The 23746-nt window shown below is 32.8% G+C and overlaps 1 protein-coding gene across 1 annotated transcript in view; it reads right to left on the bottom strand.

Annotated features, from left to right (window-relative positions):
• LOC124354655 (thrombospondin type-1 domain-containing protein 4-like) overlaps nucleotides 1-23746 on the bottom strand; it is a 533801-nt gene that overhangs the window by 233539 nt on the left and 276516 nt on the right. Inside the window, exon 4 of the mRNA XM_046805280.1 lies at nucleotides 3901-4000. Coding sequence (XP_046661236.1) covers nucleotides 3901-4000 — 100 coding nt within the window. The remainder of the gene's footprint in view (nucleotides 1-3900; nucleotides 4001-23746) is intronic.

Here is a 23746-nt window from a genome sequence, read left to right on the forward strand (position 1 = left end):
ACTCTTGGTTTAATTAAGTTTGCTAAAAAAATCGTACCTGGCTATAGATGATCTCATCCTAGCACATTTTATAACCCTGTGGTGAAAATGAGCCTGAAATTTTCTTCAACTTCTCAATTTTGATTAGAAGTACTTTGACTCGCAACATACTACCAGCAATCTTCCTAATTTAGGATAGTGTTTTCATGCAATCTAACAATAATGTGTATATTTATTAGCATGACATCCAAGGGTAACACAAAGATAAAACTCTTACCAGATTGACTCTAATGAGCAAAAACAATAAAAACTACGATAGTGAACACAGAAATAAGATGGCATTGTGGAAGATCTACGATAAAACAACAATAAGAAATATAACAGTTCTGCCAACCATGAAAGCATTGAAAATAAAAACTTTGCAGCTTGACTCCACTAATTTACACTAGAGTGGACTTATAAAAGTATATTATTGTAAAGTAAAACTTTAAAAGAACATTCTAGTGAATAGTAATTTTATAGGAACTATTAAGAGGCATATTCTAATTCATATTCTAATTCTGATTCATTCGATATGAAGACATTATTTAGGCTCATGAGTTAATGACTTTAGCGTAATGACTGTGTAAAACTGCTGGGAAATTGAGGGGGCTTCATGAATACATTTCCTCGTGATTCCTTTGTCCACAGAGACACCATCAACAGAGTGGCTCAGTTGTTAACATTTAGAAGTTTGTAATAACCTGTTAGTTTAGTACAGGTGGTGGAATACATTACGAGTTGATAATTAAAATGAAAGATTATGCTGCCACATACTCAGCGAATAAAACCTGCCGTGACAGTAAGAACATTTACAAGTTCATATTACTGTATTATCTTATTGAAAGCTGTAAAAAAATTGATTTATAAATATAAATAAATACCTCCCAACGGCTCGATGTTCTGTAAACGCTTTAAATATAACGCAACCTAAATCGGTTTAGTCTGTTTTAATTAAGAGAAAACAGTTGTGAACGTCACAAAGCAATTAGTTTCTGTAGCCTTTGAACAAAGTAAACGAATACTCCAAAGTCTAGCCAATTGGATTGCGTGCAATCATTCTAACTGAATGTTCTTTAGTACTGAGCTGCGCTAGGCGGGGTGGCGCCATATTGGGGAGCACGGCGCGCTCTGGCCAGCTGTCGGTGAGACGTAATTAAATTGAAACATCTCGCTCTAAACCATTTTCAAATGCTATTGCAATAGAAAGGTTAAATACTGAAACAATTTTAGCTGTGCCCTTAAACATGATCGCAGTGTTCCTATTATTTATATCAATATTTACTATTTATTTAATAATAGTATAATAATATGTAATAGAAAGAAATTTTTATTTTATTTTAAGATACGTATTTAAAGTTTATTAGTAAGAAAAACAATAAATAATTCAGCAAAGTTTCAGTAGAAAAATAACTACTTTGATTCGACAAGGATAAAACACTCAAAACATAAACAAACAAATTTAAATAATTTTAATTGGGATTTTATTGCTGTGTAATAAATAGCATAGGATTTTTAATATATAAAGCAAACACTTTTTTGCAAGTAACCCCTATTCTTCCTCTAAAATAGGAGTCACGAAATCAACGTTTTCCTAATTAAACCGCATTCCTATATGGTTGACCTGAAAATGTTGGTGATAACTTTCAGGCGCTCTATTTTCATTCGGTTTTATATATATTCAGTGGCTTTCATTGCTTTAATATACTGGAGTTTTGAAATTCCTCTGTAAAGATATCCTGTACGGTTTACGAATTGATTTTGCACCAAAATTAATAGAAGTTCCATTTTAAAGAACAATTGTTTTACTGAGAATAAGTCCGTGTTGAGTCAATGACAAGAACACGCATTCATTACAATTATGGCCGTATTCTAGTGAATCGTATTATTTATTTAAAGAGAGGTTGATTAAGGATGATTAAGTATATTATACGGAATAAATGGTAATCAAGGTTAGTTTTGTAGTGTAAGGTGACAGGGCTAAGAGCCATAGAGTTATTTTCCAAAAGTACCCTACACATTGGTTTGAGCCAAAACGTCATTTAGACATCGCATAGGCGGGGTCACAAGCTCGAAGAGGGAAGAAATACCTAGTGGTCGGATGACTTCGGAGTTATATATGTTGGCATCTCCTAGAAGCTAAGACTTCCAAGTGACTAAAATGACCAATAAGCACTCTCAACGTATCGTTTTTATTTATAGTCAAACACTAACAGGCGAGAGTCTATTATGACTTAACAGTGCACAGTGAAAAACATCAGAAATATATTGAACCTTGCCGATTAAAATATTGCGTATTATAGTAGTTCTCAGAAAAGTTGATGTTAAGCCCATGAGGAAGTAAACTGAACTGTTTTCCCAGAATACGTTTTGAACTTTTCCTTGTTAATACACTCTTTAATTTCCTGCAAATCGCATGCAACATTTAAATGGTTTACTGAGAAACTACAAAGTCTGTATATATTTTAAGAAATAATTAATGAATTTTGCTTATTTAAACCAAACACAAAAAGTACTTTTTTATAGTAAAAGTTAGATACCTAACTAACTATTACTATTTTCTTAAAGTCTGTCAAAACCATCTTAGTTGTCTTTTAACAGAAGTAGACTTCTGTGTACTAATATACATATACATATATATACATACACACACACACATATATATATATATATATATATATATATATATATATATATATATATATAATATACATGTGTATATATATCCTTGATCGGGAAACCAGGCCAAATTAACTATAAAACAATCAGAAAATGCAAAGACTAGGGTCAGTTACAATGGCCATAAATTTACACTTTTGACAGATTGTCTTAATCGTAGCAACAAGGTAAACTCAACATTGGCGACTTAAATATAATTAACTAGTACCAGAAGTACTCATACACGTGCAAAGCCTTAGAAATTGAGAAGGTGGAGATAACTGCTAGCGATACCATTCAAAAGGCTTCAATTCCCATTTTGATTAGAATTCGCAATTTGAATTAACAAATCCCAAGGCCAGATAATGTTTATTTTTTCCTTAGATTCAGAAAATCTATATTTGCATGATCACGTCTTGAAAAACGGTATAATTTTATTATTTTAGAATAAGACAGATTAAATACAAAAATATTTTTTGCACAAATAACGCTTAATTGTAGTTGAATGAATAGTTATGCAGTTTTGGAGTAAGAATTAACCTTTCTAAAAATGTAATTCATAAATATGTAAGAAAAAATGAAATTTTATATTAGTTACTGATTATTTATTCTACTTGCATTTAATTCAATACTTAGTAATGTATAATTTTTACATAATATTAATCGCATAATAACCAGGTCTCAGCGAGGCGTGACCGGGTCAATTAGTCATCTGTAAGTTGCAATTCATCAAAGTTGCTACAAGTTTGCATCAAGTGGTTAGTTGCATTATAAAACTTATAAAAAGTATTCATTATTCTACAGGTTTGAATCACGAAAATTTAATGTTTATAAATAGTTAAGTTGTAATTAAAAAAGTTAAAATGTGTTTTTATAAAAGTTGTTAGAAGGCATAAATTCATTTGAATAAAAACAAAATACGGATGCAGAAAATTAAAAAAGATAAAACAATTATTTCTGACTTTTAATTAAAGTTAATTACTACCAAGGACTTTGGTCCGTTTGTTTATTCATGGCCAATGCACGGAAGTGTGGACTCACGGACACGCAAACATGAGTGTATTGACGACGCACATACATATTCGTGCTTTTTCTGCTCAGATGGTCCCAAAATCGATTTCACATAAAATGAAAATTAAATTTTCAACATACTATAATAATTTATTCTATAAAGTACTGAGCGTGGATGAAGAAGTTAAATGCGGTAAAAATCAGAATACTAACCGTCCATGAAAGGCTCCCAGTCGTACGCTCGGCCCAGGAACTCTTTGCCGCTGTACCGCGAACACTGTTCCTGTCGGAAGTCCGTGGTTCCCGGGCATTCCTGAAAAAGAGTGATTAGTGATGTAGCAAAGTATTGATATAAATGTCTATAAGAAAAAGAGACTTTTTGGACCGAAATAAGAGATCAGATTACGTGAAATGTATAACAACAGGTGAGAGACTCTCTAACTACTCGTACTACATAGTTTTATTCAGTGACTGGCTGAATTGAGGTTATTATCAATACATTTATAAATCATGAATATTAATATTTTTATTTATGTTTTCTAATATGTTAGGAACGAGGAGATATTAGAAGTGCTAGAACTAACCTAAAACAATACAACTGTTAACATTGTCAAATTTACCAGAATTTGATAATCTAGTAAAATTTAAAATGAATTAAAATTGTAAAAACACTGTAGATGAAGCCCCTTTTATTGAGAAATACAAAAGTAGTTGAAAGACAAGTGTAAATATTTTGTTACATTTACTGATACGCAGCAACTTATATAATTAAAGAACCCTATATAGTTATACAGTAATAATATTAGTATACTATAAATACGCTATGAAAAACGACATTATTGTTATTATTATTATACTATTATTATATATTATTATATTACCGAAATACGCAGCTCGAATAAGCCGTAAATACGTTCGTGGTGAATATAGTTGTCCAAATTTGTACAAACATGAGAAAAGGCGTTAGAAATAAAAGACCACTGTCTTACTCCAACTGCCCAATAGTATCTGTATTGTAAAAACAGAAGTACTTTATACTATGTATTTAACATAAGTTTTTTAAAGGAAAGAGTTCTTAAAAATGTAATCACAATAAATTATGAAATTAATAATATTAACTTTCAGCTGCGCAATTAGTTTCTATTAAAATACTAACAATGATAATGGTTTAGCGTATTTAATGGTTTGAGTGCCGTCTATTTATATCTATGGAAGAAAATATATTTTTATTATATTTTACTAATTAAAGTATGGTTACAACATTACAATTTTTCCCTCCCAAGGTTTGAATTGTAAATTACTAACAAATAAATTAAGAACTAATTACTAGGAACCGTAATTTATATGTTTTAATTTTATTTAATAACCTAACAGACTTATTATGGTTTAAATATTTGTCTATTTAATCTACGGTGTGATTTACACGCATTTGCCACCGATTTGGAAGTTTCAGTCATAGAAAGTTGTAAGGCAAGTGCTATTCGATTTCTTCATTGCTCTCAAATCGTTTTCCTCCCAGTGATTCCTTTATAGGCCTTGCCAAAAATTGTTCACAGGAGAAAATTCAGGGCAATAAGGAGAATGGGTTTTCCAGCCCATTTCTTCCAGTGTATCCGCTGTCACAGGCGCGGTGTGAGGCCTGCAGAATGATAACTCTGATGGGCATCTTTTATTTCGATAAGCGGATTTCGTCAACCGTAACAACTGATAGTAAGTCACATTCATTGAACTTTAGCTATGTAGAAAATCGACCAATAAAATTCCCAAATACTCCAAAAACTCGTTGCAAGGAATTTTCCAGTAGAGAGACGAGTTTTGGCTTTCACAGGTCTTCAATCCTTTTTCCACCACCCCTTACTTGCAATTTTTGACTCGGGGGTGTAATGATGTTCTCATGTCTCATCACATATAACGATGGGCCTTAAAACGCCTCCCCTTATTTCTGATCCAGAAGCCTTCCAGTGATCTCCGACCTTAACTGTTTTTGCTTTTCAGTCAACAACCTCGGAACCCCTCGATCAGTGATTATGGATTGAACACTTCCATGATGAAATTTCTTCCACGGTTAATCTTTCAAAAAGCGCCTGGAATATAATTAAACCAAACACAAAGCAACAAAATACTTCAACATTTTCAATACCGAAACTTAAAATTAATAATAAAATTATTGATGATCCATTAAAAGTGGCAATTGCGTTTAATGATTTCTTTTCAACTGTTGCTGGAACAGACAGTTCTTTGAATCAGAATATACACTGCGGGGGGTTATTGACTAGATCGGCCTCGTCCATGTTCCTTCGTCCTGTGAGTGAGGTAGAGGTGGCCCGTATCATGCAGGATCTCAAACCTAAGAGGTCTTGTGACATTAATGGAATGTCTATGTGGTTAATCAAAAAGTGCTTTAAGCATATTTTGACACCACTCACAAAATTAATCAATCTCTCGTTTGCACAGGGTGTCTTTCCGTCCGTACTGAAGATATCCACTGTGATTCCAGTTTACAAAAAAGATGATCCTTGCACCTCAAGCAACTATCGTCCAATTTCTATCCTCCCAGTTCTTAGCAAAGTTTTTGAAAAAGCTTTCCTCAATCAGCTTGAAAAAATTCCATGACCGCTTCGAAATTCTCTGTCCGGAACAGTTCGGGTTTAGGAAAGACAAATCGACCATCGATGCCGTAACTGAACTTATTCATAATGTTGTCGATGGCCTGGAGAGAAGAGAACGTGTTATGAGCATATTTCTCGACCTCTCCAAAGCCTTTGACTGTGTGCATCATGCGACACTGCTGCACCAGTTATGGACTAGTGGTATTAGGGGTTTGCCGTACGATTGGCTCTCGTCGTATCTTAAAGATAGAGAACAATGCGTACGGATTGCGAATGCTCTGTCTAATAGGGTCAAAATGCCCTATGGTGTCCCTCAGGGATCAATATTAGGGCCAATTCTCTTCCTTATTTATGTCAACAAGTTGAATACATCAATCCAGAATGGAAAGGTGATTCAATGTGCTGATGACACGACTCTCTGTATTAAATCGAAATATAAAACTGATCTTGAAGTGAAATCATTTATCGATTTAAATTCATGCATCGAAAATTTCTCAAGACTCAATCTGAAAACAAACAGATCAAAATCAAACTCAATAAATTTTTGCCTTCGGCATCGACAAGAACAGGAGTATCGTCCCGCGGTAATGATGGACGATGTTCTCTTGGAAGAGGCCGAATCCGTTAAGTTCCTTGGAATGTACCTTGATCGAGGACTGACATGGGACTTTCACATTGACAGCATCTGCTCCAAGGTTGCTTCTGGCATTTATGTTTTGCGTAACCTTGCAAAATTCTGTTCTATTGATGTATTAAAAACTGCCTACTTTGGCCTGATACATCCATATTTGTCTTACGGTTTGAGACTGTCGGGCAGCTGTTCTAAATACAAATTCGAAAGAGTATTTAGAGCTCAAAAGAAAGCTATAAGAATTATTTACAAATTGAATTTCAGAGAGTCGTGCAAAAATTCCTTCAGAGAGCTTGGATATTTAACTTTACCCTGTCTCTATATTCTCGACGTCGTTCTATACTGTCGACTTAAATGCGAGTTGATCCAAGGCAGTGACGTCCACCAATACGAGACAAGAGGCAGGGACAACTTTCGGATTGTACAACATAGAACGAGTGCATTTGAACACTTGCCGTCCCAAGTTGGTGTGAAACTGATAAACAAGCTGCCTGAGGGAATAAAACATCTCATTTATTCTAAACTATTCAAATCTCGATTAAAACACCTCCTGGTGTCAAAGGCGTTTTTACTCCGTTGAAGAGTTCATGTTGAGTTGCTGGGATGAAAATTATTGAAAACTATTGAAATCAAGAATAAAATTAAACTCCCAGTTCTGTTATACAATTAAATAGCAATAACTGCAATGGAACTGTATATATTATTATGAATGTACTTGACGCATGCATGCAATGTAATATTTGTTGACGCAATAAAGATTATTATTATTATTATTAACCAGCGATCACGTTCAATAAACTTTAGTAAGCACGCATATTGTCATATCTAATGCTTGTTCTTGGACATCGATCATGACTTTCGTTTTCAACACGTTCTCGTTCACGCTTTAATTCTCTCGTCCACGTAAACACACGATTCTGAGACCGCTTAATGCCCTAAACTGTGTCCGCAAACGAGTTACAATTTTAGGCGGTTTAACATATTAATTGGTGGTTAAAAACCTTTTGGTAATCCGTTCCACAACAGACATGGTTCTTGCTCGGTCTTAGCTGTACTGACGGCAATGCCGAACTGAACACTAACGAGAACGGTTTTCCGACTCCTCAAAAACGAAACATCTACTTCACCCAACGTTATCTTGGTAGGACGGGTATGTCCTGCATTATAGCAAGAAGCAAAATTACAGTTTATATTTGATTTACCCACTTATCAATAAATATTAACCGTATTGTAATCATAAACATTATATTGTATTAAAACTCTAAACATAAATACAAGATAAAGAGCTTTGCGACGGAATAACTTAGCACACTTGTGGGGTTCATAAACAATTATAATTTATTAATTTCTAATAAAAACTAATTGTTCCATACCCTGCTTGAGCATAAATAATATTTGTAAAATTTTTTATGGTCAAGGTCGCTGCAGTGTTAATGCTAATTTGATATTCAGCTTCTTGAAAAGTGTTACCAACTTTATTTTCCTTACCACTTTTTGGAGATTTTCATTATTCGCCCATACAGAAATTTGCACAAAATCGCAGTAACGTTGAAATAAGTGATGGACTTAAATTCTTTATTGCGTCCAAAAGGGCGGAGTGTCAATATTGGGAATATTTTATTCACAATTACTCTGAACGCAGTCGAATGGCTAAACAGAATTGACTTTAACAGTCTATAGAACAAAAGCCGACATATAGTAGTTCAAGAGTACCCTTGGAGACTAAAGAATTTTGTAATCAACAATTTGGACGTCATAGTGTAATCAAATTGGGCTTAGAAATTCGGTGGAAGAGGTCCTGAGCCAAAAGCTGTTCCTGCACAACGAAGTGTATGGAACAAAATATGATATTTTATATAATCTACATGATATATGACTGTACACATATTTAAAAAAATAAAGAATAATAAATACATGGAATTATAATGTTAAATATTCTATTTATAAGCCAACGGCTTTAGCAAAGCTATGTAAAGTTTAATTTGGAATAACGTGCTTTTGTAATCGGGAATACTTTAGGGAATTTTGTAAAGGAAAAATAGGGAATTTTACAGTTATGATGCTTGAGTTAGTCTTATCTACTTATGCTTTGTTGGTTCTATGGTTATTCTTTTCGTATTACTTCATGTTTCTGAATATGGGAATATATAAATTACAGATATTGTGATTGTTATAGTAAGTACACAGTTCTTTGTTTCACTTGATACATTCAAACAAATGAAAATATGGAATTCAAATAAAAACCCATAGCCATTGTTTATTTTCTTTTTGTAACGTTCTTCATTCTTGTTTACCATGTGATATTTCAAGTAACACGAACAAATACTATAAATCCTAGTTCAAAACTCATTTTGCATAACTTTACATTATATTATAGACAAAAGAAACTTGTAATACATATTCCTTTAGTTGTTTTGTTTCTAGTGTTGTGAGACAAACATAAGAGTATAGTTTATTTGTCTTTTATATTCTTACTGGTTCTTTTTTATCATCTGGTCTCTATTTACAAAATGAATTTTTACCACGATTTTCAGTTTTATATAATTGTCTATGGTTTTTTGTTTGATGCGAACAACGGGCAAACACTCATACTCGATTACTATTAAAAGCTTACTAGTTTTTTTATGAGACAAGGGCATATGGAAACGTGCACTAAATCTTATTAAATGACAATATAGAAGAAATATTCTTGTGTGTTACATACGAGGTATGTATTATTTTAAAATTGCTTGTAGCTACAGTAGTATGATGCCATACGTGTGGCAAATACAGTTTTAAAAATAAAGTATGAATTATCATGGTCACTCAGCAATGCTACGAGCTATTCACTTAAATATACTCCCAGTTTACGTTATACAAACAACGCTAAAAGTTTACTAAATCCCAGAGGAGTAGTATTCGGACAACCATTACTACCCCAAACCTCGAACTGAACTTTGATTTTCGGCAAATGATCGAAACTCTCAATTGCTGCGAGCACTTCTGTCCACCACACCCCGCAACAGATAAGTGGCATGATTCAGTCTCCCTGTCTAGAGCCTTGGGCTTATTGTGAAGTTCCGCATATACTTGTTTTGAAAGAATGTTTAGCCCAAAATTAACTTACGCGGTGTATCAACGAGGCATAAAATGCAGTATCAAATACAACTTACGATTACTTTATAGTAACTTGGTTCTATTGCAATACAACTCTATTAATAGAAATCCTTGATTCTAATTATTCTAAGATTTTTATACATAGAATCCCGTTTTTACTGTGGACAAATTCTGTAAAATAATCTTGAAAATATCGTCACATTTTAAAGTGTTCATAATCGTTTTTGATTTCAAAATATTGTATCACAATGTTCTATTTTAGAAAGAATGCTAATGGTAGAATTTTTAAGAATTGCTAAATCAATCTCCTACATTTAGATGGTTTACTGTGATATTGGTAATGATTTATATTTATTCAAGAATTATATCGTGAATACAAGTATTGTACGATAAATATGATAAAAAAACTATAAAATTTGAGACTTTGGTATAACATATTTTAATTTTTCTGTTATTTAGAAAAATAGTAAATTCTGAAACAAGTGAGAGAAAGAGATACAAAATAAAGGGCGGCAGTGATAAGATTGATCCTTGCGCCTACAATTTCGGTTCATGCTTAATTCACGAGTATGGGCAGGTCAAACGGGATTAGGTTGCTGAACGAAATATACACACATACTCACATTTCTGGTAATTAAACTATCCCACATACTGAACGTCGGACTATTTCTTAGAAGTACCCTGCTATTTCCTCCACGCAACACTAGTAGCATGTACAGTGATATAACCTATTCCAACATTAAACTTCGTAGATAGAACCAGCATCAATGACTAATTATCTCGATACTCGATCATGTTCCTGGAATACAGTTTAATCAAGAGATACTTTTCTCTACCTGGGGTTAAAACATATAGGTCGTCCCCTCTTGTATAGACTGGACAGTCTGACATAGCACAAGCAGCATCTGATATGGTGCAGTAATTGTTAGCTTACAGAATCACGACGTAGATACTTGGAAACTGGTTTAGCACTAGACAAGCAAATTTTGTCTTCCTTTCACTGAAAGTTCTCTTATTTCGAGGTAGTTAATTCGAACGTAAACACGAATTGATTATGTGGATTATGTGAAGCTATTGTTCCTGTACCCTAGGTGGTTGGACATATCCCTTAGTCCTAAACAATAACTGAACATTAATAATTTAAACACGTACCAAGAGAATATCGACTTATTTGTAGCCCAGTCTGGAGGGTGACATTCATTTGTACTTAAAAAAAATAACAATGGTTGCTCTGAAATCTTAGCGATTTTGTTTTATTTCTGTTTCTTTCTGATTTCTCATCTGATTCGTGAAGTGATGTTAGGGAAATTGTGACATTGGATAGCCACGTTCGCACTTCTGATAGCCGATGGCAGACTAGGTGGTTTTCTACACACGTTACTTTTGGTGATGACGAACAGGTAATTAAAAAAAAAATAAATAAAAATATATAATATTTCAGTTTTAAACACATGTTTAGAATTTGTTTCTTTTAATTAAAGTAAAAATTTAGTTTATGTTCATCCAAGCTGGAATTAATTATTTCCCAACAGGAATAAGAATTACAAGAGTAAGTCGGAATTAGTATGGTGCATTGTATCGGAAATTGAATAAATACAAAACTTTGATAGGAGACACGGTGGTTACTGAGAGTTTGGATGCCGCATACAAATAGTTGATGGCGTCTATACGAGTATACCTTCCTGTTAGTATTGTGTATGTTACAAGGAAGTAGTTGTATGTTACTTGTGATAAACCCTGCAAATCCGGTATGATATACAAAAAAGAATCAATGACCTTTGTTATTGGTTCTAAGGTGGTCAACGTTACGTAAATTGGACTCCAAAATATGGCCGAATAAGAAATAAACCAGTTGTTCAGGTTGTGTCTGTGCTCAAAGTACAACGTTGATGTTAATAACGATGTCTATTCGATGCATACGATCACTGGGCACGGAATATGGTCTTGTCGGATATAGCGAAGATTTCTTACAGGTAGTTTGAGTATTCAGTATCAGTTGATTAGGAGATCACCCTTAGAGTCTCAGATGATTGTGTATACATATTTATAAATATAATAACACGACTAACCAAATTTTAGAAGTTGCTTGAGTCGCTCTAGGTGTTATGAGTAAAAACTAGCCAGTATTGATTATATGCCGATCAGTGCACTAAATTAGGTAGTTTACCAGTACTCATTATGTGTACATTCCGCTGCAAAATAGGTCATACATTCAAATATCTATAACGGCCTTATCTCACTATGACCTTCTTCAGTCAACCTATGCTGTACCGAAATTACCAATACCAGTAATTCATATCTGATAGTGAGGAAGGAAACATTATCGTGATAGGGTAGAGGTTCACTGACCAATATATAATTAACTTGACAAATTTAGATCATTACGGTTTCTTTATCACATACAGGTTTTCAACAATTTGACTCTGTCTTCTTCGGTGCAGTTATTTTCCTCTTTGATTATTTCTAGGGAATTTTGTATCATTCGTGGACAGTGGAGGTTTTGTAAGTACTTTTATGTCAGAATTATATTTCATGTTTCGTTTTAAAGCTATGGATATTTCTACAATTGCTGCACTGTGTCCATTGTTATTGTATTCGTATTGTAAGTATGTTACTTTTATTCCTATATGACGTATTTATTCTATGGTATATTAGATTACTGTTATTACGATGTATATACTTATATGCACTGTTAATGTGCTCATGGAATTTATCTATAGTTTGGTACACTCTTTATACAGTACTCTTATTTTGAAAAGTAAATGGTTGAAACCGTTAAACCAAATAAATAACTAATAGTAAAATTTCGATATAACCCATATAATAAATTAATCATATCTAAACTAAGCGCGTACGATTTAATTATTTAAATCTCACGTTAAGTGAAAAACTTATATATATGAATACAAGTTTAAGGATGTTTAAATAGCTAAGTATTATAACGTCGTATTTTCAAACTAACTACCTGAATAGTTGTGTTTAAAGTAAAATTTAGCCGTTCTAGTAGGATATATTTTGTCTTTCTTCAATATTGTTTATACCGGTGATCAAATATTACTTTAATGAATAGTTATTGCATTATCTATTGTTGGAGTGCTCAAAACGTCAATAATGAACTATAATAACCAAAGATGTTTAACTTATCTTTTCCATAAACAATTAAAAGTCAATAAGGAATTAATTTTAATGTATCCGCCAGATCACGTTCAAGATAACAAACTGTAATGACAAACCTAAAACATATTTAATAAAGATTATTTAATGAAAACTTACAAAGTAAGAAGCTTAAAAGTAGGATGTAGTAGTATCAATTAAATGAATAAATGCAATTGAATACTTAAATGACTTACAAAGAAACTATGCAAATGACGATTCTTCTACGGATGAATTTAAATTATGTTTCGTTGAAGTACTCTTTAAATAATTGAAGTACTTGAAGCATTTACATTACATTGAAGCTGACCCAGTCTTCTCTTATTACCATTTTATTCACTGACTCGCTACACGGTACTTAGCATTTTTAATCAGAAAGCATCCCGTCTTAAGCTCGAACTGAAATTCCTTTATGGAAATTAATTCAAAATATCACCCGTTACTTTGTATATCTCAAATATCGTAACTAATTTACAGACTTATATGTATCTCCAAAAAAAACCTGGAACATGAGATGAGTGAAAATTGTCAAGCAACGACTGAAGGTTCCTTAGATTAAAATAAAAGTTGTTAAGACTATTGTATTTATTTGTACATCAAACGAATATACAATCACATAATACAACATTTAGAATGTTTTGCAATTACATACAAATCGCAAATTTAATTGGCGAAGTGATGCCCAACATACATATCTGGATAAATATTAAAACATAAATTATATTGCTTATATATAAAATTTAATGTTTTTATTAAAGGAAAATAATAAAAATATACTCAAATATAAAGCTTTTAAACTAACAGAAGAATTCTTTAATTCTTTATTTTTATAGCGATAGCTAAGGCTTGAGTGAACTATAATACTTTAAATATTATTTTAGAAATACTGATGGAAACTGATCTCACACAGGTATTTTATTAGAAAATTCTAGCTAAATTTTAAATTAAAACCAGTTTATTAACACCTTCAGTGTGGTGTACTGTACACTGAGTGAATCTGGCGTCTCTTAATTAACGTGTAGGCGAATATTTACCATTAACTTCCGCTTCATTGTTTTAACTAAACATAATTGCTAAGTATGTTTCTATATATTTGTAAAAACTTTAATAATAACTATGTTTACCATGACTTAATTATTTGTTTTTAGGAGGGTGTAATAAAGATAAAAACCTCAATAAACTTTGAAAAATGTTACGACAAAAACACTCCACAGTTACAGACAAATTTTACACATTTTTTATTTTTACACAATATCTCAGAAAATATACTAGAAAATATATTAATTTGCCTAAATTAATACAATCATTAATATATACACATAATGATTTTTATTCCTTGGTTCCTAGAGTTGTCCTTATCTGTCATAAAAGTATTTAAATAAGAAATACTTTAAAAATTGCTTCTTGCACAAAGAAAGACGTTCACTGTACACTTCAAAACATTCGCGACAAAGGCGCATAACTGATCAACGACAAGCCGCGAAGTGAACAGGATCCCCAATACCTGAAAATTGAAATGGAAGTGATAGCTTCTCTATTCATCGCCCGGAAATGACTACCGTGAAAGATTCAATCTCCATTCACCTCAATGTTTTCCTAACGACATGGCAGACGTATACGATGAGATTTCACTGTTGCACCAACACTTGTTTATAGCTCGTTAAAACGTAATGGACAAAGTAGAGTACCACCGCTGTACATCTTTTATTTTCATCAACTTCTAATCTGCCTGTAATTTTTTCCGTCTATTTAATCTAAAATATCTCATCAACCACGATCCATATATTTAATATGGATTCATGTGATCTTATATAATATCATTCCCAGGATCCGTTGTTGAAGGGATTGACTGAATGTAAGAAATTACTCTCGTGATTCCAAGCAGAAAACGTATTTATTATTTGATACATTTAAAAATTTAGACATTTAAAGAATAATTATTATATAAATAGTGACTTGCAAGAAACTTTGGTATATATATTTTGTATATACATAATTTCAATAAACATTGAATCGCAAAAAGTACTTGCTCCGCCGGGAGTCGAACCCGGATCTCTCACTTGCCGGGTGAATGTGCTACCATTACACCACAGAGCGCTCACTTTTTCCGATTCAATTATTTTGTATTTGGCCGCATCTGTCACATATGCGTTTAAATAAGCAAACTAACATATGATCGTTAGATATGATATATATATATATATATATATATATATATATATATATATATAATATATATATGAGTTATATAAGTTATATCTTCCTCATAAACGTTCATGAGGGAATTTAATGGGCCAGTTCTTAAAAAACAAAACAATACTTTTGATTTTTAAGTACCTCTATGTTTTGCGCAGAGAAGAAATTAATTTACCAAGATTCACCTGTTACCTACGTATTTAATCTGTCAATAAAGAAGTCATCTATTCATAAAAAAATGTAGGAAATATAATATCCATCATTAACTCAAACTTAATGAACTCAAACTTTACTCAAACTTAACCCTTTTTTTATTTATGAATGGTTTCGACTGCTGTAGATTCTGCGAGGGTAAGCATACGTATAAGAAAGAGAACAGGATTTTTCACTGAACGATGGCAAATGTCCGGAAAAATCCTGTTTCCTTCACAATCCTTCCATCGTCAAAAATAACCTTCAAACAAAGAGAACAGGGTCTTACCTATCAAAATAAACAATAATAGCAATATATTTTATTAATTAAATTACTCAAATATGCTGTTTAAACAAAATTCTTACAGAAAATGATAGTCATAGGAGAGCAGTTCGCAAGAGTAATGTACATAACGTTCTATTTGATGCATACGGCCCCTGCAGGTCTACTAAAATCTAGTAATACAAATCACTTGAGATATACATTTCAAATCCACCCCAAACTGCTTACTCTGAGACGTCCAGATCACGGTCACTTTCATAATGGCCAACCTAAATGTCAATAAAATCACACATAAAGACGTAAGGGTGTATTATGGAACATTCATTTACCTCTAAGTGAACTTTTCTAAGAATTGCTTCGTACTCAGACCAGTTCAAACATAAACGATTCGTGTAACAGAATTTTAAGCTGTATCCTGCAGGAATTTTGTAAAAAAATATAGAAATTAAAGAATAAAGTGTTACTATAGCACGACAAGAATATAAAACATATAGTAAGCCAATTTCTAAAACTACTGTTCATATAATGTTTAAAAAGTTATGTAATGGTTTCGTATATTTACGACAGCGAGATGATGTAAAGTAGCAGACACTTATGGTTCATACAGATAATACGTAACGTGTTACGTACCATGACCATAATATTTTATGTAGCTCCATTTTAAGGATGGGCCGCTCGTTTACTCAACGAATCGCTGTCACTACGACACGGTTGCTATTCAAAGTCTTCCCAAATCTATGACATTAGTCCTAGTAAAAGTAGATTAATTTTATCCAAAATTGTTTAGAGGCATTTAAACTAAATATTATCTTTTTTCTCTTCTGAACACTGACTAAATGTATTATAATAATATGAGTAAGTGTTCAGCTTCAATGCTATCAAGACAGATTTGATTAGCGTCTAAATTGAAATCAGGTTTTAAATACTGAATATGCTTCTTGTTTCAAGTTTACCTAAATTTCTTTGACTAAGTATTCTTTGGAAGGTTGCGTAATCGTTATTCTTGGGCGTGATTATTATTTATTACTTCACTGAATCGGATATTTTGATATTTGTAGTTATATCAAATTATTTGCACAATAAATAGTTATGCTGATTTTAAAATATCAGCTGCTGTAATTAATTTTTATTACTGATATAACTTAGTATTATATATTATTGATAAACCATTTCTGCTTGATTACTAAATAAAATGTAAATAGTAATAGCAAACTTAAAACCAGATGTAATTTTTACAAATACACGAACATGTTTTAGGTATTTAAAAACTATAAAACTTACTGTGAAAAATTTAACAGAGTTATTTGTAAATTTAAACATATCCGAAAATACTTGTTTTATAAATTAAGTAAGTTTAAAATCCCAGTGAGATTTAAGGTAATGGTTTTATTTGAATCATGTAGGTTAACAAGAAAGAATGCATCTTGTAATTTAGTTGCTAATCATTAAATAATCCCATGAATGTTTAAATCTTAATCTTTAGAGTGTAAATCAGTATTCTATATCATGCTTCGATATTTGTTTTTAAGCAGAGGTGTTTAAAATATGTAGCGTAAAATTTTATGTAATAAACTGGTACTGATATTATTTTATGTTTAATATTTGAAGAAAAGTTTGTCAAAAATTCCAAATTTGTCAAAAATTAAAAATTTGTAAAAATTCATCATATGTAAAAAGTCCCGCGATTGGATAAATAAGGTCTAATCAGAAAACATTTTGCTTTTCACATAAATTTATCTAAAAGACGATTTGATCAAACAATTAACAATTAACAATTAACATTTAACGATTAACAATTTTAAAAATTATTGAGACCACGAAACATATTTCTTATCGGTTTAATTTTATAGTTTATGAAAATTAATTTATTAATGTTAAAACTACCCTAAATCCATTTCCTTACATTACAAATTTTCAACTTCCCTTCTTTTCCACTAAGAAAACAGTAAAACTTACATACTTGAAGACTGATGTTCCTTAATTAAACAGATACAGTATACTTTGTTTCACAACAAGTTAGGACTCACGACAAGCGGAGACGACATTCATATCTTATCATAACTTTTGATCGGTTAAATTCTTCAAAGTCGAATGGTCATGATGGGACATGATTATCTCGTTCTACATTACTGCCCTCCAACACTATACATTATGATTGGGATTACGGAAGTTTATTAAAGACTTAACAGCATAGTAACTACGTAAAGGCGGTGGATGAAGATATACTTATGTTTATGACTAATCAAAAGAATTGAACCAAATCATATAGCACGCATAGAAAATAAAAAAAATAAAAACAGATCTCTGAAGTAATCCACAAAATTGAGACCATCCATGAGGTTACTCTGTACACATGAGGTTTCAATTGGATTTGACCAAAATTAATATTTAATCCTTAATACATTTTATATGATAATTGTTTATGAACCTAAGTTTCAGATATATGGTTTTCATATAACAAGTTATAAATAGTAATATATTTTTAAAATTAGATAAAAAAGTTTTATTTTTTGTCTAACAATCTGCTTTCTTAGAGATACAAAACATAGATTTGCACAAGATACAGTTATCCATTTATTTATTATAAGGAGGCCTTTCCAACAGTTTTGAACAGGAATCAACAGTAATTTCTTCAAATTGTAAATTCAAGATACTGTGATTATATAATTACAATTAGTGTTAAAATTAAAAATATCATTGATTTATGGTGCATTGTGTTGTTATAAAGCTTCTATAGAGTTATGGTTTTCTAAAGATTAGATGCGGCGATGTTTTAATTTATAATTCTAACGTTGGATGTACAGTATAAGTCAAATACATCATCCATTCTGGTTAAAACGTGTATTGCAAAAAGTTTGATACGTCCTGAAGGCGTCAATGTGATAAGAGGAACGATGTCTTATAATTATATATTCATTAAAGTACAAACATTATTTTTACTAACATAAAAACCTTAAAAAAACATTAAAATATTACTCCAATAATTCATTATTACTTCTAAGGTCCGGACATCGTTGCATAGCAACAAGTTACCCACTCCTATTCTGTCATATTATCGTAAATTAATTCCATCTATGTTTGGAGTATAGAGTCTTAAAAAATAAAAATATAGGGTTTGAGCCCGTTTATTATAACGACAGAGTATAAACCTAACTTCTTTGGACACTTATTAGAATTGCCTCGCCGAGAACTTAAAGTTGATTGTTTCACCTCGGGTGATCAGCGTAATGCGAAATATAATCATAGAAGGAGACGTTCTCCCGCGCAGGGACGACAGGAAAGTATTATAGTTGATTGTTATAATTAAATTACGCAACTTGGAAATGAAACTGTGTTTTACGACGAGAACAAATAATCTCATTTTACAGCTTCCTCCAGCTCTTGTAACCTACTCTGCTTGACTGAGCTCGTAAAGTTATCTCTTAGTGATTCTTGTATCGGTAACAATTTTGTTATTATAATTAAACGTTTTATATTATTTATGAGCAGCTATTAAAGTGTTTTGTAATAAAATAGTCATCCCGTGAGAATACTTAAATATTTATATAACTACCATTTAAGTTTACGAGTGAGGTTTACATCGCGTCAACATATTTAACATCTTGAAATATTTCGGCTTCGTTGTACAGAACCAACTCAGGAGGTGTGCTACCGATAATACATATCAGCTATTATAGGTGAGTTAAGAGAGCGGGAGCTTTATCCCGATTGGATGAAGTTCAGTCACCAATCAAAGACCAATATGACCTATCTGATATAAATCAACAATAATTATTTGTGGGAGTTTCTTTGGATTTTTAAGCTATGATAAATACGTTCTTACATACTTTTATACGTTGGTCGATTTGAACAGACAATAACTGGCAGAAGATTGATTATACTTTTAAAATAAAAAAAAACCATAACCTACTTTTTATTATACCGAAGCCTAAAATAAATGTTTACTAATTTCATAATCAAAAAGTAAATTTTTCAAATTGAGACATTCCTTTTAAAAAAGTAATCGATTGTCAATTTTGGTGGATGTAGAAAAGAGAAGATATTGACACTATTAAAGATACAAAATGATACATTATATTTATTTAGTTTATTAGTGTCAAGTGATAAGGTCTAGTTTTTAATCTTTATACAGTTTTAACCAACCGTCAGCCATATAAATTATAAGTATAGCAATGTCAACCAGCGGTATAAAGAGATATAAACAGCTAAATAGTTTGCCTTTTTCTCATTCACTGGCACTGATTTGACCTCTATTTGCGTGTCTTACGGTTACTTTTAAGTGGACATATTACTACAAACTTGGCTGTTTGTAGTTATTATTTATTAACATTGCAAAGAGATCCCAATCAATGATGTTAATTAATGTAATTGTTTTGTGTAATTAATGTAGGACTAGTGACAAAGTAATCAGCTGAATAATACCTCCAACAGTTAAAATGATTTTAATATTACTATTATATTAATATTGTAATTAATTATAGTTAGTTATTGCATGTATGGTGATTGTATAGTCATTTCTTGAGGTAACTTTAATATAAAAACCACTATTTAAATAGATTCCCAAAAGTTGTAAGACTTGGAGTAAGTGCTGAATAAGTATAAATAACAACACACACACACACACACACACACACACACACACACACACACACACACACACACACACACACACACACACACACACACACACACACACACACACACACACACACACACACACACACACACACACACACACACATTTATTAAGTTTGTATAAATGGCAATAGTCGAATTTAATTTCAATAAACATTGAATCACAAAAAGTACTTGCTCCGCCAGGACTCCAACCCGGATCTCTCACTTGCCCGGTGAATGTATATATATATATACTCGCCTTCGGCTTGCCCCAGGCCCCCATGATGTACGCTTGCAAATTCGGGGATGAGCGGTTAAATTCACGCTTGCAAATTCGGGGATAAGAAAAGATTTGGTGATTGTTAAAATTCGGACATGAGGTCATGCCAGGACATTCCCTGGGGGGGTTTAATGTTACTGGGGGTTAAGACATCAGGGGGTTATCTGGTTATACCAGGAACTTCCCAAGGGGGTTTAAGAGATTTGGTGATTGTTAGAATTCGGACATGAGGTCATGCCAGGAAATTCCCTAGGGGGGGGGGTTAATGTTACCATGGTGGTTAACACATCGGGGGGGTTTAATTTACTCAGGAGATTATATGGTCATACAAGGAAATTCCAGGGTGTGTTTAATGTAACCTTCGCTAACGCTCAGCCAATTCACGATGTGCTCCAGTAGACGTATACTAGTCAGTCGTTTTACTAATTTTAACCAAAGTTTTGATTTTAAAGAGCATTTTACGGCTTAACCGTTAGATACGAGAAAAAGTGACTGGACCTTTCTTGTCGAAAATTTAATTTTCTCTTTCGATTATGCCATCAGATTTAAGCTACGACCTATAATTTAGGCAGTACAGAGTATAGGACAAAAGACTGCACTGGGCAGTTTAAAAATATCACGTAAAACATAAAAATCAATACTTTTAAAACGCTGAACATTTTTTTGTAGATCATGCAATTTCATAATCCTGTTAAAAAATTTTGTTTTGAGAGCTACGACCAACACGTTTAGACGCTATCAAGCCCAGAATGTAAATTTTTAGGCGAAAATGTCCAAATATTTTAACTTAATCGCGTTTTGCGGTCAAACTAATGAAAATAGAGTAATAAATTACTTAACCTTTTTTTTGTAGATCACATTATTTGCTAAATCTAATCTTTGTTTTATTTTGACCTCCGACCAATGGTTACGCCGCTATCGACCCCATAATCAAAATTTTCACGTAAAATTTACAAAAAAATTGCACATAATCACGTTTTTTCGGCCAAACCAATGGAGATAGGGAAAAAAAGTCACTGGACCTTTTCTGTAGATAACGTAATTTGCTAATTTGATGGGTCAATCAGATTTGAGCTACAACCTACCGTTCGGCCACTATCGGGCTCGAAACTTTATTTTAAGCGAAAAAAAATCTCTGGAATGTCAAAAAATTTCCGTGTTTTGTGGCTTAACCACACGAGATAGGACAAAAAGTCACTAGACCTTTCTTGTAGTTCACTTCATTCCTGACTAACGATTTTTCGTCAGATCGAAGCTAGCTCCAACGGTTCACCCGCTATCAGGCTTACAGAAATGCAGCGCGATTTTTGAGGAATTTTTTTGAGTAAAAAAGTCCGGTTTTCAGACTTTTCCTCCGGGTCATATTGTGAAAGGTACCTGCGTGCCAAATTTCAAGTTTCCAGCACTTCTAGAACTATGTTAGAATTTGTATCTATATATTCAGTGAGTCAGTCAGTCAGTTTCACATGCAGCTGTATAAGTATTTAGACTCGCCTTCGGCTCGGCTGGGGGCTACGCCCCAGGCCCCCAAAGTAAGTGCCTTAAATTCTGGGATAAGAGGGATTTTGGTGATTAGTAAAATTCGGACGTGAGGTCATGCCAGGACATTTCCTGGGGGAGGTTTAATGTTACCAAGGGTTAAGACATCAGGGGGTATCTGGTCATACCAGGAAACTTCCCAAGGGGGGTTAAGAGATTTGGTGATTAGTAAAAATTCGGACATGAAGTCATGCCAGGAAATTCCTGAGGGGGTTTAATGTTACCGGGGAGGTTAACACATCAGGGGGGTTTAATGTACTCAGGAGGTTATCAGGTCCATACCAGGAAATCCCCGGGGAGGGGGTTAATGTTACCGGGGGTTAATGACACACCCCAGGCCCCCTTTCGGGTGTTGGCCAAATTCGGGGATAAGCGGAATTCGGAATTAAATTGGACCTATTTTATTGAATTTTTCAGTTGTAATCAAAGTTTTGACTTTAATGGCATTTCACGGGTTAACCGTTAGAGATACAAGAAAAAGTGACTGACCTTTCTTGTCGGAAAATTTAATTTTGTCTTTCGATTTTATTCCTCGGATTTGAGCTACGATCTCTCGTTTTAGTCGGTACAACGCATGGGATAAAAGTCTGCACTGGTCAGCTGTTGTGTAAACAGATTTAGTGTACTACTTTATCAGATTATTAAGTTGATCAGGGGTTTAATTTAATCAGGAGTTCATCACAAGAAATTCCCGGGAAAGGGGGTTTATGTTCTCGGGGGTTAAAGAACGCGTGGTACTTTTCTAGTAAATTTGTGTCTGGGCACGAGGAATTTTTATCAAAATAAAACGTTGATCAGGGGGTTTTTAATTAATTTCGGAAATTATCATTCCACGCCAGAGTTTTGACAATGAACTAATATTTCATAAAATAAAAAAGACACTCTGTCCCTATCTACTATTGAAGCTTCACTAACGCTCAGCCAACTCCCGATGTGGAGGGGAGTTTTAGTCACTCGTTAACGTAGTAATACAAGGTCAATATGGAACCAGCATGAATCGCACTAATTATAGTTGCAAAATTTAAAACGCCTAAAAGTGACGACAAAGAATTAGCCATTTAGAGCATTTACCAGGCTTACGGAAAGATAAACGATAGAAAGCTGCTGGACATTTTTTGTGTAGATCCTATCAATAGCTACTTACAAAAAGTTTTACATTTAAGCTAGGGCCAACGGTTCGGCCACTATCGAGCACGAAACGTAAGTTTTTAAGTGGAATTTTCAATATAATCACGTTTTTACGGCTAAATCATGGAAGATAGAGCAAAAGGTCAGTAGACCTTTGTGTAGATCGCATTATTTTGTATTAAAAATCAAATTTTTAATCTGGGCTAGAACTAAGATTTTGTCTGAAATAGAGCCCAGAAAACAAAATCTCACGTTAAAACACAAAAATCAAAAACTTTAAAACGCATTATGCGGCCAAAAACCGTTGATGATAGGGCAAAAATGTTACTGAACTT

The sequence above is a fragment of the Homalodisca vitripennis genome, chromosome 2, assembly GCF_021130785.1.
Source record: "Homalodisca vitripennis isolate AUS2020 chromosome 2, UT_GWSS_2.1, whole genome shotgun sequence".
Lineage (NCBI taxonomy): Eukaryota > Metazoa > Arthropoda > Insecta > Hemiptera > Cicadellidae > Homalodisca > Homalodisca vitripennis.